At 39.7% G+C, this 17,032-nt stretch overlaps 1 protein-coding gene across 2 annotated transcripts in view; it reads right to left on the reverse strand.

Annotated features, from left to right (window-relative positions):
- The window catches only part of tp73 (tumor protein p73), a 27,843-nt gene continuing 10,811 nt past the window's right edge, over positions 1–17,032 (reverse strand). The window contains exons 1-12 of one of the 2 annotated variants that reach the window (XM_053316992.1): positions 14,422–14,442; positions 13,123–13,371; positions 5,355–5,541; positions 5,015–5,130; positions 4,303–4,412; positions 3,839–3,981; positions 3,559–3,647; positions 3,289–3,416; positions 2,991–3,142; positions 2,664–2,796; positions 1,357–1,450; positions 1–402 (exon numbers count right to left, since the gene is read on the reverse strand). In XM_053316992.1, coding sequence (XP_053172967.1) covers positions 1–402; positions 1,357–1,450; positions 2,664–2,796; positions 2,991–3,142; positions 3,289–3,416; positions 3,559–3,647; positions 3,839–3,981; positions 4,303–4,412; positions 5,015–5,130; positions 5,355–5,541; positions 13,123–13,371; positions 14,422–14,442 — 1,824 coding nt within the window. Of the gene's footprint in view, positions 403–1,356; positions 1,451–2,663; positions 2,797–2,990; positions 3,143–3,288; positions 3,417–3,558; positions 3,648–3,838; positions 3,982–4,302; positions 4,413–5,014; positions 5,131–5,354; positions 5,542–13,122; positions 13,372–14,421; positions 14,443–17,032 lie in introns of those variants that run through there. The other variant, XM_053316991.1, reaches the window with a different exon arrangement.

Here is a 17,032-nt window from a genome sequence, read left to right on the forward strand (position 1 = left end):
TCAGTGAACGTCGCTTTCCATGAACTCCTCCTTGATGGAGTGCTTGTTACGTGACACCTTGCAGTCGGGCATGTCGAAACCAAAGTCAGTCCACTCATCAGTAGCTCCTGCCATCCCTGACGTCCCAACAACACCTGACCTGTTGGGAATGGTAATAGTGTGGCGGACACGAAAGTGCACAGCCTCCATGACACGCTGACGCTGCAGTTCCCCACCGGCAGCCCCGATGGCTGCCATTGCTGAGGCAGCCATGTTGCTGCTGGAACGCAGGAGCTGTTGGCCATGATACTCATGGTGATGAGAAGGGGCAGGCAGTTGGAGGGAAGCACCTTGTCTCATGTCCTGCAGACCTCGCCAGATGGCAATGCGGGACTGCTCTGGTATCTTCAGTGCACCTAAATCCTGGTAAAGGCACAAGGTTAGACATTTCAGAAATAACAGAAAGCAGGAGAAGACTAAGAACAAAGACAGAGCAATAAATAATATGCTTTATTTGTAGAGCACTTTTGAAAACACAGTTACAAAGAGCTTTACAAAACAAAACAACAAAAGCATAATTAAAACTTAGAACATAAAACCTGATAAATAAAAATGGGTACAATAAAAACAAGTGAAATTAAGAAGATAAAGAGGAATAGAAACTTGACCAACTGGAGTAGTGCAGGCACATAAGCTAGTAGGGTGCTAGTAAATCTATGATATAGGTAGAGCTTTAAAGGGAATTGACAACAATTTAAAATCAGTTCTATACCTAGCGGGTACCCAGTGTATTGTTGCAAGGATAGGAATGATATGGTCTTGTCTCTTGGAAATTGTAAAAAGTCTAGCTGCCAAGTTTTGAATGAGCTGGAGATGGGAGATGGCCTATAATAATAATAATCCAATTGTGATGAAATTAACGCATCGATCACTTTTTCGAGGTCTGCTTGAGACAAAGAAGTTAACTTTTGCAATATTCCTAATTTGGAGAAACCTTGGTGGTTTGTAAGTCTAAACAAAGCTCAGACTCAAAGATCACGCCCAAAATGCTGCAGTGATTCTTTTTCAAATCACTTGTCAGGTTAGAGGGACCAAATAAAAGAAACCCACTGAGTCAGAGAAAGTTTTGTGACATCCTGTGTTTGATATCAGAGAGACAAGTTATAACATGTCTACATGTCACTATCGGTAAGTAGTACATACATCTGAAAATAACAGACTGCAGCAAGTACAAAATATGGGGCTTGCTCATCAAGACATTGCTCTACGAGTCCACAGGACGAAAACTCCACACATGCATTTTCTTTCATAATTATTTTTCTTGTCATAATTATTATTTTCAACTTGAGATGGTGAGTGCAGGAACAGAGTAGTTACCTCCATGGAGAGAGTCTGGAGATGGTAGATAGTTTGGAGGCCTTGGGAGGTGAAGTAGTCAATGAAGTTCTGACAGCCCAGACTGGTCAGAAAACTGTATGGGGAGAAAAGCAGGGCTGCTTAGACTGACATATCTACTCATGCTATTATTAGTTTATTTTAATATTGAGTGTTTAAGGTTTAGCTTCAAGGGGACAAAATATATACATCCTGATAGACGCAGTGGAAGTAAAACCATAAACATGCATTTATATTAATGATTCATAAGGCCATTCTTGCTTTGGTGAAGAACCTTTATTATAAATACATGAAATGTTAAACTTTTGGCAACATACAGTGTAACCAAAAAAGCTATCTGTACAAATTAACTGTACAATAAACATAACAATCTAGAAACCAAAGAGATGGACAAAATCTTTGTATCAAAAGTCTTGAAATTGAAATAGCAAAACGACTGCATTGACACATTATCTTAAAAAAATATGAAAAAAAAAGTTTTAAATTAAATAGAACTTGGAACATAAACAATGGAAATTTCTTTTGAAGAAAACTGGCTGTAGTGCATTGTATATACATTGTGACTGATTTTAGATGTAACTGTATTACACACAGTTTGGGCTTTTGCATGACATAACAAACCCTCTGGCAGCCATCGTGGGGGTCTATAACTCTTGAGCAGCTTGGCTGTACGAGTAGAGTAAATAGACATGATTCATGTTTTTGGATGGGAGTTGAGCAACACATAGAGGCTAGTTTAGGTAAGAACATCAGTTGCTTTGTAAATTACTATCAGACAGCTAACAAAAAATTTTAGTGCATAGACATAGTCACTTGTACTTATTATGGACAAACAGTTTTCATCTCATGACGTCCAAAATTTAGAAAAAAACATACCAAAACATTTCTACTTTTACTGAATTAACTTACTCCCATATCGCAACATTTCCAGGTATCTCTCGTTTTTCCAGTCATGTTTTTACATGGATAGACATTATTTCCATGCAGCCAATGCTCCAGTGGATCATCTTTATGGCACCAGCCATGGTTGCTAGGAGATTTGTAATGCATTTGCAAAGCCTTTACACAGCAGCCATTATTAAAATCAACCTGACTGTATAACACATTTACCGCAAAAGGGAACTTTTTCAAAGACCAGTTTGACCACATTTGCACGCACATAGCCAAACAAAGTAGTTGTTATGACATCAGCATGACACCCGTTCATATTTATTCCATCAAGTGCATCTAATTGTCTGCTGGCCTTTTTCAAGGCAATTAAAAGGGAGTGTCATTGGAGAGTGAGGTACCTGACAAGGCCGGGGTCAGGGTTATACGGAGGGGGCGGGCTGCAGTGGGAAGCAGACACTATTGTCTGACTGCTGTGGCCACCATTCATATCACCATTAGCCTGCATGTGGTGGCTGTTGTGCATGTTCTGGCCTGTGAGAAAGGAAGGTGTGATCAAGTAAAATAATGAGCAGCAAAATAGCACTATTTTATGATTGAATAAATAGGCTTTCTTGGCATCAATATTTTCTGATATGAAAACTTTATAACAAATTTACAGAAATATGTTCCTAATGAGTAGATCTGATTTGATATATGTAAACCACACATATTGTATAAACACTCACCCATATGAGCCATGGTGGTGGGGGCAGTGTGGTGTTGCTGGGGCTGCTGCCCCACCAGCTGGTTGACTGAGGGTGGTTTGTTGAGGCCTCCGTGGCCATGAAGCTTCATGTTGGACAGTGGTGAGTAAGAGGACGGAGATGCTATGTGGCTCCTAGAGAAAAGAGTTACATGGTTAGAGGAATGTGTGTAATGTATGTGTTTGGGTTGATCAAATTCAGTCACATGTAATTAACAATGCTGTATGTATGTGTACCAACTGTGTGTGTGTGTGTGTGCGTGTGTGTTGGAGTGACTCACGGTCTCTGCAGCAGCTGTTGCTGTGTTTGTTGTCTGTAGGAGTCCACCAGTGGCTGTGGCACCAGCTCCACCAGCTCCAAACTGTCTTTAATCTTCATCAGCAGCTCAAAGTTCTCCCGACCACGAACCTACAGACAAACACACGTTATTTACGATATTAATTATTTAGAGAATTATGACTCATCAAATTTAAAACATTTTTAATTTCTGACTTATTGTACTTTGAAGAATACATTCATGTAAAATAATAAGTGTGTGAAAGGCTCTCACAGGAATATAGTAAATCTCCTCATCTCCATGCCTCCTCTTCCTCGTGTTAATGTTTGGGCTGGGAATACTTGGTGGGCTCTGTTTAAAGTCTATAAATAACAGAAACAGAATCATGGTCAAACAGATTTCTTACACATTTCACAATGTCATTCTTTTTGAGGACTAACAATCAACCATGATGTTTACCAGCATCCAGACCACATGACAAATATATGATAAGTCACTGGATCTGTAACTGTGAAGTTAACATGTATGTGTCATTCGGTTTAATTGAACTTACTGCGCTTGTTGGCGCTGCCATTTTTGGCCACACTATCATTAAGGGCTTGTTGTTCCCTAAAGTGGTCCTCATCCGCTTTGCGGTCCCGGCCGGGACATGCACATATCCGACCTTCAAATGACCTTCGGCCCAAAACTTGACCACTGCAGAGATGTTCAGAGATAGAAAAAATCATCAAAACAGGAGTTGAAATGGAGGTTCTTTAATTAAGTCCACATATTGAACAAACATGTCTTTACAGTTCAGTGTAACTTTAACTTGGGGATCAATGCACTGAATGCACACTACACTCTATGTTTGCAAACATACTTTATGCTAAAATTTTAATTAACACAATAAATAGTACTGAATATTAAATATATGTAATTTATAAAGTAGTATGTTATGTGCTTCATATTGAACTGTGAACTGTGAGCACCTTGTTTTAAAAGTCTATTTGCATGACGTATGAATTTTTGACTTACTCCCTGGTTTCCAAGGTAATGATGATGAGGATGGGTCTCCTGTTCATGCCGCCAACACAGCTGCTGTTGCACATGAAGTTATACAGGATGGTGGTACACTCTGTTCCCACCTGCAATACACAATCATGAATCCCATTAATAAGTGGATACTGAGGGGTGATGGATGTTTGGTTGATTTTATTCTATTTGATACTAGACTAAACAATTTATGTTTGCACATCTTCACTTGAGCAAAACTACCATTTTACAGTAAATGGTACCAATTGACCACTAGAGGGCAGTGTTGCAGTGTGCTAGGGGGAGATGCTTGTAGTTCATTAACCTCCTCTGGTGCTATCAGACATTTTGATTTCTCACTCTTGTGCTTGTTTGGACGTGCCCAACATCTTTAATTAGATATGAGCTTTCTAAGATGTACTTTACTAAAATTTACAGTTTCTTTGTAACGAATATGACAGATCTATGGTGTGTCTTGAATGGCAATGAATGAGCTGATGTACATAATGTTCTGGACACATTTCAGATATTGAGATGTGTAAACATGTACACAATTCACATCTCATTACAAAACAACATTATTATACACAATGAAATGTCTAAATACCCATTTTGGGTCTAAAGTAGCTGATGTTAAAAGCTGAAGTCATGAGTAAAGTCCTAATACATTACATTGTGTGTCTCTGTGATGTACAGTTACTGATGAACCACCAACCTGTGGAGCCTCATAGGGCACAAACACACTCTGCCGGCCTGTGACGGGATCATCCACGTACTGACTGAGGTTGTTCCCCTCCACTCTGATCAGGTGACTGGCTGGGGCTACCTGGCCTGATAACAGAATAGATGGATATAAGGTGAGGATTCATCACACATACCACTTAAATGTTGTGATTAATGAATTATGTATCTTATTCTCTCCAGTCATTAACATCATAACCCAATATTTGCGACACAACAACAAAAATGTTTTGGAAAATTATTGGTATATTTTAGGAAAATCATAAAATATCATAGGTGAGTCAGGTATCAACAAAGGGAGTGGTTCCTAATACCATCATTAAAGTCTCGTCCCAGTTCGTGGTTGGGGCAGCGTTTGACCACCTCTGTGACGTGCTCCGCCTTCTTGTAGACGGGCATGGCTCTGATGATGCTGCCATGTGGAGGAGAGGAGGACAGCTTGATCTGGATTGGACAGGTCTTGGCAATCTGACAGTAGAGCTTCTTCAGCAAGGGAGAGTACTGTTTGGGAAAATAAAACACACAGGGCGATCTCAAATTTCTGGCAGTGAACATGTTAATCTCAAGGTTTTTCCAGAGGTGGATTTTTATTTCAAAATGAATTTCATTTCATTTGAGCCATTAAGTCATCTATCACCAGAGGATGTGGACAAATAAAGTGGATCACTATGAACACACAACATTTTAATTATCACATAAAATCTTGACTGGAGAACAAATTGTGTCATTTGGGGAAAGGGAGAGTATGAAAGGAAAGGGAAAATACACGAGGACTGTAAAGCAGTCAGACGTAATTCTAAGTCTGTGTTGTAAAGGTAATTACTGTGTTATTAGAATGAATAAATGATTATTATCTAAAATACTTGGTTTGTAGGTAGTAATGAGACACTGCAGCAGGCGGGAGACAAACACAAGCTGAAAAGGAAAGATTGGAAAAAAATGCTTTGTCTGTGTTTGTGTATCATGCAGCTGAACACTTAATGAATGGATGATCATTTTAAATAGTTCAGTTACAGTAAATTTCAAAGAGCAAATGCTAAACTGATTCCTCAGTGTAAAGGCATTTAAATGTGCACATGCATACAGACGCGTGCACGTATGTGTGTAAATTCCTGTTTAGATACACAGAAAGACACGAGGACAGGGGATGGAAAAGCCTTAACATGCCCTGACACAATCACAAAATCTCAAAAATCTTCCCGGTGGAAATCAAACTGGGACCTTCCAGGAAAAAAAAGAGGAGACAGTTGTCCTGTGTGGACTTGCTACAATGGGTTTGAATACAAATGCAACAGTGCACCCTATGTCATAAATACAATACATTCACCTCAAGATCTGCAGTTCTGCCATATGAAAAAAGGACTTTGTCAAAGTCTTTCTGAGGTTTTTAAAATTTGGTTTAAACCCCAAATCCTGTTATTAACTATCTGAATCAGAGAAGCAGATTCACTGCATCTGTCGACCAAGTGTCAGTCTTTCTTTTCTTTTGTATCTATGTCACAAAGTAAGTTAACCTGCTGGAAGAATATGCATCCACTTTCCACTGCATTTTTCTCCACCAATTTACATTTTTCACTCAGCATATGTGTCTGTTGCTCCAATATTGCTTTTCATTTTTTCTATCAGTCTTTTACAAGTCCCCTAAATTGCTGCTACCAAGTTAACCCTTAATGTTGTGCACATCATGCATATCCTAAATTCTCATTTTTGACCATCCTTGGTTCTTGATTACAATTTATTTATACATTTTAGCTCTTTGAATTCAATCCTTCTACACCTCCCCATGACTTATAGTGTCAAGGATTTAAGATTTTTCTTCAATTTAACATACATGTGATAACTTTTTGAAATAACCTTTTCAGTCCACCGATTATCCAAACTAGTATTTGACTCACCCACCAGACAACGTCTGTCCCAATGAGGGCTGGGAAAGCATCATTCCCACACAAACAACTGCTTGGATTCATTGTTGTGACACCATTACTAAAGCCCCTTACAACCACACACACACCCTTAGCCATGAGCACTCCCTCAAGGGCAATGAAAATACCTGTACACAACATTACCTTTTCCCACCTAGTTTTCCCTGACAAGTCTCAACAGCCCGTCCATACCATGAATAAATAATTTTGCTGAGATGCAACAGCCAGACAAACGTCTTCTTTACAGACCCGGGGACTTTTTCTGTTGCAACAATCTCATCTTGAAAAATAATCCATTGGTCTACTTTCCAATATGATTACAACAGAAAGATTATTAACGCATTTGGCATTTGAAAAAAAAGAGGATTGAAGATTGTGATTTAATGTTTTAGCAGGCAGCATCACTGACAGGAGCCATTGACTGGTGGTAGTTTAATAGATTTATGTAAAGTTATGCAGGCTGAACACTGACTCTGTGTATTACTTCTAATACATAATACAAATGTATTGCTTTTTAGTAGCTGACTCACAAATGTCAAATTTCCTTCAGCCTGTGAAGACAACAAGGAGCATTTAAAAATATCCATGCTCTCAGCTACATTATTATGTAGTAATGTAACTTAAACAAAGGAATATTGTTCCTATTAAACAACATATGATAATTAGACTGTTACAAAGACAAAAAAACATTTTTTCTTCAGGCTTACTAAGAAACAACTCAGAGTGTTTTTAAGTAGAGACTAATGCCAGATGACAAGGGCTTAGACATGTCTGTCTTGTCTTGCACAAATATAGTCAAACCATTCACCTTTACCTAAACCACTTTAATCCATACTCACACAATCACAATATTATATATGCAGGTACTTAACGCCAAGATGTTTCCAGCTGATTTGTGATTTGGTGTTATACTATGGCCATGACTAAAATTATTTTCTTTTTTAAATTCTGTTTTACAAACATTTCTGACACAAAGTCAGTAGTGGTCTGAAATTTCACTTCTATAATCCTTTTGACCTGGTGTTAAAAGTGTCCATTGCAAAAGCAGTTAGTTTCTTTATCAACAAAAAGTTATCTCTTGATAAGTTGTAGGAACCATGGGGATCAGCGGTTTTGGGATATTACTTTTGAACATCTCAAAGTGCATGAAAAAGTCATAATTTACTTTTTGTATTTTCAGTGTTCGAGAATACAGATGCCATGGGAGACGTCTCAACTCGTCCACCACACAAACCGGTGCGTACATGCACAAACAGCACATAGACATGCACACATACACACGAATATGTGAGTTTAGCTCCATGTGTCAGTGGTGTGTCAGTGGTAAAGTTCAGCATTTATAAAAGATCTACAGTGTCTGATGTGCTTCCTGTGCAGACAAGAGATGCTTAGTGATGGATAAACTGATCTCAGGACATAGAGATGGATGATGGGATTTGGAGGCAGATGAAAAAAATGGTTAGAGAACAAATGCGACTAAAGGGATTATTTAATTTAAGAGAAAAATGTCAAGGTCAAATCAATATTGCATGCAATTTATAAAATGATAGAGTACAACCAATAAAAATCAGTAGTATGTGAAATGTTCAAAAATTCCCAAATCTATGAGGAATGATCCTTCACTCATGACCTAGCTAACCAAATGTAATCAAAATCTATTCAAAATCTTTTGAGCTCATGTATACTGGAACTAAGTGTGTTGTTATGTGGAATAGAAACATCCAGCAATTCCTCCTGAAATGTGATTTAGTTTTCATTGCAACTTCGGTGCTATTGATATTGAATCCATCCATCCATCTTTCCTCCTACCTCGACACAGTGGACCATTGGAGGCAGGTCCTGACAGGCTTGTGGAGGCAGGGTGATAATTGCCAGATCGTCATCCATATACACAAGCAACAGCATGCCCGCCGCAAATTCGCTTAACTGTCCAAATATCGAATACGTTTACGTGCACACACGCACGGGCACACAAAGCCGACATACAGTCTGCACACTGTACACATTCACACAGTCTATGCTTTCAATACAGTCTGTAACTATATTGGAAATAAATTTATCAAGAATGTCCCTCACCTTCGTTGACATTACGGTAACTGTCTGGTCAGTCAGTGTGAGACATTGGGAATTAAAGAAAAGTGTTTATCAAACATTTTGCCCCAGATTGCAATAAATTAGAAGATTTCTCTTTTTTCTTCTTCATTTGAGTTACTTTAGATCTGAAAATAATGACATCATTGTATTGATGTTTTTTCATGCATGAAAAAAAACACGTAATGTTTTTTGTAATGTGTTTTCATGTCATTTTTCATGCTCCAGGTTGACATCTGTTAACCATACAGCCTACTGACGGATGACATACTCAAAGTAGTAAGAGTAAGACAAATGGCATAGCTTATATCAACTGGCACAGCCCATTGGGATTATTAAAGTCTTCTGGACAGGATGGTTTAAACATAGAGTTACACATGGTGTTAAGGGACACACAGCAGAATAGAGCAAATGTTTCCCGGATTGATGATATCCGATAATCCAGATCATTTCCTGACCAATGTTGATACTGGACAATGTTTTATTTAAGCACTTCATTTACTAGAAAAATCATTTTCATTGGCAGCACACTGATCTGAATCACACAAACTCATATAAACTCATATAATCATGAGTGTTTTCTTGTTAATGTTACTGATAAAACACATCCGAGCACCCAAATGTGTGATAAACCTTCCTTATTGAGTGTATTTTCTCAGATCTGGTGCCTGGCAGGAAGGCCAACGATGATGTGGCCGCAGATGATGCACGGGGAAAGGAAGGGAATGATGCATTGTGCAGGGCATGTTGGGACCTGTGCCCTAACGGAGAGAGGCTAATAGCTGGGAAGAGCAGCTTCTGACAAGCCGCTGTTCAGTGCATGCTCGAGCCTGCAACCCTGCTGCATCACACTCCCTTCCACTCCTGACACATACTGTATTCGCATGTGCGCGTGTACGCACACACACACACACACACACTAAAATCTGAGTGTATGGAAAGAGGTCTTATTATTTGACAAGGCTGAGGTGTTAGATCTCATTTCCAGCCGCGGTGACGCTTGCCTTCTCCCAAGCGAAGGAATCATCTTCATCTCAGAGTTTCAGAGCTATTATCACTAATGCATGGTGTCTTGACGAGACAGGAGGGGGACTGGAAGATTACCAGACTAGCTTAACATGAGCTTGGATGGACTTACTGTGTGTGGAAACATTATGATAGATGAGGAGAAAAGGGCTTTTTTCTTTCTTTTCTCTTCTCTTCTTTTCTCCTATTGAATGGTGAAGCAGAATGGCATGGACTGCCTTGAAAGCCAGTTATGTGCAGCCACAAATCTAACTTTCCGTCAATCATTCAGTAGACAACTTGAAAAGAGGGGATTTAATGAGAACTGCTTGATGCAATAGGCAGCTACCTTTCTCATAATCTCCCAAAGCACTGCATGCCACCCGCTCTTAGTGGGAGGCAAAGGGGTGGGGATAGGGGGGAGGCTAGGTAACTGATTATAGTCAATATGCCCCTATGGCATTCGGCATTCCCCACTGCCGAAGGCTATAAGAAATCGGCAAGAAAGCCAGAGCCTGTTAAGTCCTTCATTCAAACAAGATGACTCAGTCTGGTCCACATAGTCATCCATTTTTTCATGTTCAAACCTGGGCCTTCTACTGAACACTTGTGCATTAACTTTAGACACACACATAAATCCTCACGCATCCCTAGTGTTATTTTTGGGGAATCCCCTATCATTGGCAGAAAACTACTCATTCCGAAGGGCTTGACTATAATCTCTTTACTTTTCAAAACTAACACTTCTAAAATGATCATCCCACATGATCTGAGCCCTCACAAAGCCACTGTTTGCCACTGAGTTCTCAAATCTAATCAGGCAAACCTTTACGGACACTTGGTTTTCTGAGTTTGGTTTTTAAAAAGTTGCAGGTTCTCTTTTTTACTGTAAAGAAACATTTTCTATGATGCATCACTTTGTACTGTATGTATTGTACTTTTTATCGTCTTTATGCTATTAATGGTATCACACACATGATCATGCTGCAAAAATAGCTTCTTGTTCAGTTGCAACTGTTTAATATCACTTGAAGACTTCCTCTGAAAGTTTGCCAATCGTATAATCAGGCCTGCAAGATAAAAAGAAAGCATTACAGAAAACTCCATAAAAGCCATAAGCAATCACCCGGTCTCTCTCTCTCATTCTAATCCCTCCTGTTTAATGGTAGTAGAGGCATCTGAATAATCACAGGTTTCCTCACAGTTCTTTTTCTGCTGCCTCATCATCTGTATCTTAAGTCGTGTGCCAGTCAAAAACTCCTTTGTCTCTCCTCTCCTGGTAACAAAAAACGTCTACTCTGAATTGTTCAGGCAGATGGATTCAAAGCGTTCTTCTTTGTTCATAAAATTGGGATCATTTTCAAACTATTATCTGCGCAAACCAAAGCTGATAAGAGTTTTAATTTTGTTTCAAAGGGGCGGATGTTACTATAGAGACTGAACAAGAGGGACTGTTGGCTGCAGCTCTTGAATTTAAAGTTTAAGAGTTTTGGGGATTAGCATGCTTCTTTGATGTGATGTTTTTCCTTAGTCAAGATATTTGGAACTTTGGGATATCACGGAGAGTAAGACAAGTCCATTTGAAGGGCAGAGTAGCAAGTATCACAACAGGATTTCATTACATTGCAAAAACGTACACACATTAAACACATTCATAATTTTTGTCGTTTTGTCTTGGTTTCTGTTTATGTAGTTTGGTTGTGAGAAAGACCAGAGTCAGACAATGGAAGTGAGAGGAAGGAGATGACAGACATATTTTAGAGAGAGGACAAGGCGAAACTTAAGGCGCCAGAGGTGACAGCCATGAGTGTGTGTTAATACCAGAGATAGAAAGAGACAGAGAAAGAAAAGCAGCAGGTCAAAGACCACCGCTCTAATGTCCAGAGAGGGATCTTCTTACATCACTGAGGAGAGGAGTAAAGGAATCCATCACGCATGGTTACCTCCAGCAAACACAGCCACGGAGGAACCCCTCAGTTGATCACACAAAAACATTCACAGGCCTGGATGCTAACAGGCTCAAGAAAACATGCACGCGCGCACGCACACACACACACACACACACACACACACACTAAATGAAGGAAATGCAGTTTGTCTATTCTCTTGTTTCAGAGAGGTCAACTGTGTGACAGTCGGAGGTGACACCTCTCTAGCAGGAGACTTCTCATCAGGTCGTGACAAATTACACAGCTCCCATTTCACTTGTCTCTCACCACCATCACATCACAAGGTAGTTTTGTATGTGTGTGTGTGTGAGTTGTATTCATTAGGTATTGTAAAGTGTTTCTCTAAATTCCTAAATTTAGGTTATTTTGTTTATTCTGTGTTTCTGGTCTAAGTAGTGTATTACTTCTACCACTACTGCTACTGTGTACTGGTAGAAACAGCAGTAGCAGTAACAGGAGTTATTTTCCCACCATTATATTTATTATATTAAAAGTATATGTAAATATCTTACATTGTCAACAACTCAGAAAAGCTTCTTTTTAGTATGTGGAAGCTCTCTTAGCAAGAAACATGTCCAAAACGTTCAAAACAAATCACAGATTTTGACTTTCGCTATTTTGTAAAAGAGAAAAAAAAGGCAACAACAACAACAAGAGTGTTATATTTCCGTTAAGACTGACACACATTTGCCTTTCCAAAATATTTAATATTTAGCATCTAATGTAGCGATGCAGGACAAGTACATGATGCAACAGTTCTTTGATTCAAATGTACCCAAATATATCTCAGAAGTAAACTGTGTGATTAAAAAAAAGCCAAACTTTCTCTGTTGCATTCATCAGCATTCATATACAGTAAGAGGTGAGTAAAGATGAATCACTGAATGCTCTATTACTTTCTCTTGCAAGTGACATGCCTGCACATGTGCTGGCTTGAGTGAGTGTGTGTCTGTGTGTGTGTGTTTAAGAGTGTCTTTGTGTGCATGTTCATGTGTGTGCAAGATAGTTACAGTGTAAAACAGAGACCCAGAAAGGCAGGCAGAAAGAAAAAAGACAGACTTGCACACACAGAGGCACACACTGCCTGCCAAAGCCAAGAGAGTGTGTGTACTCACGGTCCATGTGGCAGACTTGGCGGTGCTGGATTGCTGGAAGGACACCTGGAAGGCGTGTGGTCCGGGGTAGTCGGTGTTGGAGGGGATGGCCGGTGCAGGCGACAGGCCCTCAAAGGTGGAGTTGGGCTGGGAGTAGGGCGAGGGGGTGGGCACGGCTGACGAGGAGGCGTTCTCGGAGCTGTAGGGGCTGGCGGACGTTGCGCGGCTCCCCAGGCTCTCCATGCTGCTGCTCAGCAAGTTGTACTGGGACTGGGGAGAGAAGAAATGGCAAAGAGAATGAGAAAGGCAAAGAGGGAGGAGAGAGATAGAGGGAGGACACAGGTAGAGGTGCTGGATAGACAAGAGCTTGAAGGCTTAAAGTGAGGTCGGATTACACTGAGAAGGGAGTGTTGCGAGCACTGTGTATCATGCTGCATGTGTAACTGTCCAGGTGAATGTCCATGATTAACACTGTACACTTTTTGTGTGAGAAGGACTTAGATTAATGGATAATATCATCAAGCATGCAGGGACACTAAGTTATGTATGTGAGTGTGTGTGTCAGTGAGTGAGTGTAAGTGAGTGGCGGCTGCAGTGAGGTCCCCACAGTAGCCTCCTTGGGGCTATATGCGCAGAGTTGTAAAACACAGGTGTAATTTGCGCTCTGCCTAATTGCCTGCCATTCCCCTCTCATCCTCTCCACGATTTGAATATGTTTGCTCAGAGGTGTGTGAGGTGACACACTTTTCAAAGTTAATGCATCCTATGAGGCCCATTTCTAGTTGTACACAAACTCATAATCTAGTCGGAAGAAACTGCTGAGGCTGTATCTTTTTATGTTCATTTGTTGATTCCCTGTTACACTATTTGAACTAAAACACACACACACACACACACACACACACACACACACACACACACACACACACACACACACACACTTTAAGACAGAAAACACAAACAGCCAACTGCAGTACAGCCAGTCCACTTATCCACCTTTTGCTCATCAATACCAAACAACTGTCTTCCATAATGTAAACAATTTGACACTGGCTGATTCTGAATCAACAAGAGACATCAAGTCAAATAATCTGAATAATTTAGCCAAGCTGCCCACATATGTGTGTCAAATAACAGACACTGATGGCAATACGCACTACAGTAGCCACAGTAGCATTGCACACACAGACACAGACACAGACACACACACACACACACACACACACACACACACACACACACACACACACACACACACACACACACACACACACACATTATTATAATTATTCTAAGAGCAGGACAAAACAGAATCTTTACCTTCTTTTTCACGTAGTACATCCTCTAATGCTTTGGTCTCATTTGTCAACTCTTCAGTCAGAAATGTCCAAATACAGCAAAGCAAAGAGATTGCGGGACCATAGCCTAACCAGAGAGTTCAAGCGAGGTGTGCATCAGTGGACACACCGCACACTCTCTGTCACACACACACATACACACACAGACACATGTACAGCCAGGACAAAGGTGAGGACTGGTGTGGAGAGAGAGAGAAGTTATAGACTGAGACGAAGGGAGAAAAGGAGAGAGGGAAAGAGGGATGGGAACCCAAAAAATGGTACAACGTTCTAATTATGGCATGTCCGGACATAGACTGCAATGCCGGGGCACATGTACACACACGCTCCAAAACACCTTGTGAAGGCCTGTACTAAGTAAACACTGTCTGGTCTGATGGAGAGTGAGAGAAAATAGAGAGAAAGGCACAGAGAGGCAGGAATTGAAAACACATTAAAGAACAAGAGTTCAAGGGTCAGACCCCTTCCAACCAGTATAGTATATCAGTACAGTGTTAAATTAGCAAACTCATTAATACTTGTTGGAAATAAGGATCAATTATAGGAATAAATGGTTTATTTAAACTAATTTAAACTATATTGTCTTAGATCACAGAGGAGTTTTATGTTTAATTTTTAACTTCACTGACTTAGTCCATTTCTGGCCAGAATCCAAATCTGAAATCCATCAAAGCACACCTTACACTGAATTAATTTTTTAAAAACTATGTCTATTTGAGGAGAAATTATTATTTAATTTGGACACAGAAAACACTACCAACATAAAAAACCCCCATTATTATTTGCTCTAACTCTGTCAGAACAAACACTTAATACCTGCAATTTCTCGCAAAGAAGACAACAGAATACAACAGATGGATGTGCTTGAATTGTGCTTTTTTTGTCTTTGCCATCATTGTCTCCTGTTATATTTACCTGTATCATACTCTAAGTAACCTCCTTATCAACCCGCTCAACTCTGCTTTTTGTGTTTTTTTCACTAAAATCTAATAGAAACTCAAAACTGGAGATAGAAGGATATACAAACCTCATGTGTTTCCATACAACTGTTCAGTAGAGGAAAGCAAAGGTACAAGTCAGTGTCCTAGACTTAATGCAAACTGTGTACTGTTGGCTAAATGAGGATGCACACATGCATGGGTGTGTGGATCTATACTGTACATTGGCAATATAACACATCATCATATAATATGTGCTAAATCATCATATGTAGGACACAGCTGGTCTCAAAACCAAAAATGTCAGTTATGTACTTGTATTCTTTCTAGAAATGCAGCTTTAAATTAGTGGTAACAGTAAAAAATGCATGTCAAGGGTCTTAAAAGTCTTTCTAGGTGTGAAGAAAAATGTTAATCAGTCTAGGCAGTCTAGTCTGATGTTCTTTTTCTGGCGATCAGTTCTGTTCTGTCCTCACTCTGAAATCTAACTGCTTTTGAAGTCTTCCTCTAACAGGTATTGTCAAAGGGGCTTTAAAAGCATAAGGTAAGCCCAGGTGTATGTGTCAACAACAGAAAACACTTGACACACACGCACATGAAAAAATGTGCACACACTGTCACACAGACACATGCACTCACAGGTGTGCTTGTTCTTAATGCCTAAACACGACCCGCAACAAGTTGAAACAGAGGTAAAACCTCCGCTGCCACAATGTGAACAAGTGTGTGTATATTCAGTGTGTGTAAGTGTTGATGCTTCCCATCCCAACAACGTCTGATGTCCCCCATGGGCAGCCATCCTGGTAGCTGCCACTCAAAGCTCAGCTTTAAAGGCTCAAAACATTTAGAGACGCAGATAAGCCAGCCACAACTACTCTCACCTGTCAGGATGAGTGAAATATAATAGACAGAGGATAAGGAGAGTATCACTGTGTTAATGACCATTGTAGCTACTGTACTCATTAAACTGAACTCTGTAGTTTCACTTTTAACACCGTTAACAACACAGATGCACATATTGCAAATGGTCCTGTTGAAATAACAAAACAACTTGACCATGAAGTGAATGTAGGCTCCAAAATTAAATAACATGGCATCATATGAAAACTGGCATGCCTAAACAATACCAACTATGTGCATTAGAAGTGAGCATGAGAGGAGTTCAAATGTAAAGTGATGTGTAAGAATGTTGCCCCCTGTTGGATATATTTGGCAGTAAAAATGCAGGAATGAGATAGAGCATTTATTCACAAGTGGTCCACACTCAAGCCAACCTGAAGAATAAACATGTGTCCAGACTTTTAACTGGAACTGTATATTTTCATTTTCAGATCAACGGTAAAAGATTATTATAGCATCTTTGGAGTGAATTCCAAATAGCTTCCTGGTTCATTTAAAAAGGAAAAGGAGGGACACATAAAATAGAGTGGTGGGTCATGTGGCTGGATATTTCAGGGGCATCATCCATCTATGTAAATTAATTGAACTTGTTAAAGAAGAAAACTAGCCCCATTATACCAGGTCACATAGATACCTAATTGTTTTGATTCATACTTAACAAGTTCAAATTCAAGTAGCCATGCCTATTTATGCAAACATTTAAAAAATGAAACAGATCAAAATGAGATTTCCAAA

Source organism: Scomber japonicus, chromosome 4, assembly GCF_027409825.1.
Source record: "Scomber japonicus isolate fScoJap1 chromosome 4, fScoJap1.pri, whole genome shotgun sequence".
In the NCBI taxonomy this organism is placed as follows: Eukaryota; Metazoa; Chordata; class Actinopteri; order Scombriformes; family Scombridae; genus Scomber; species Scomber japonicus.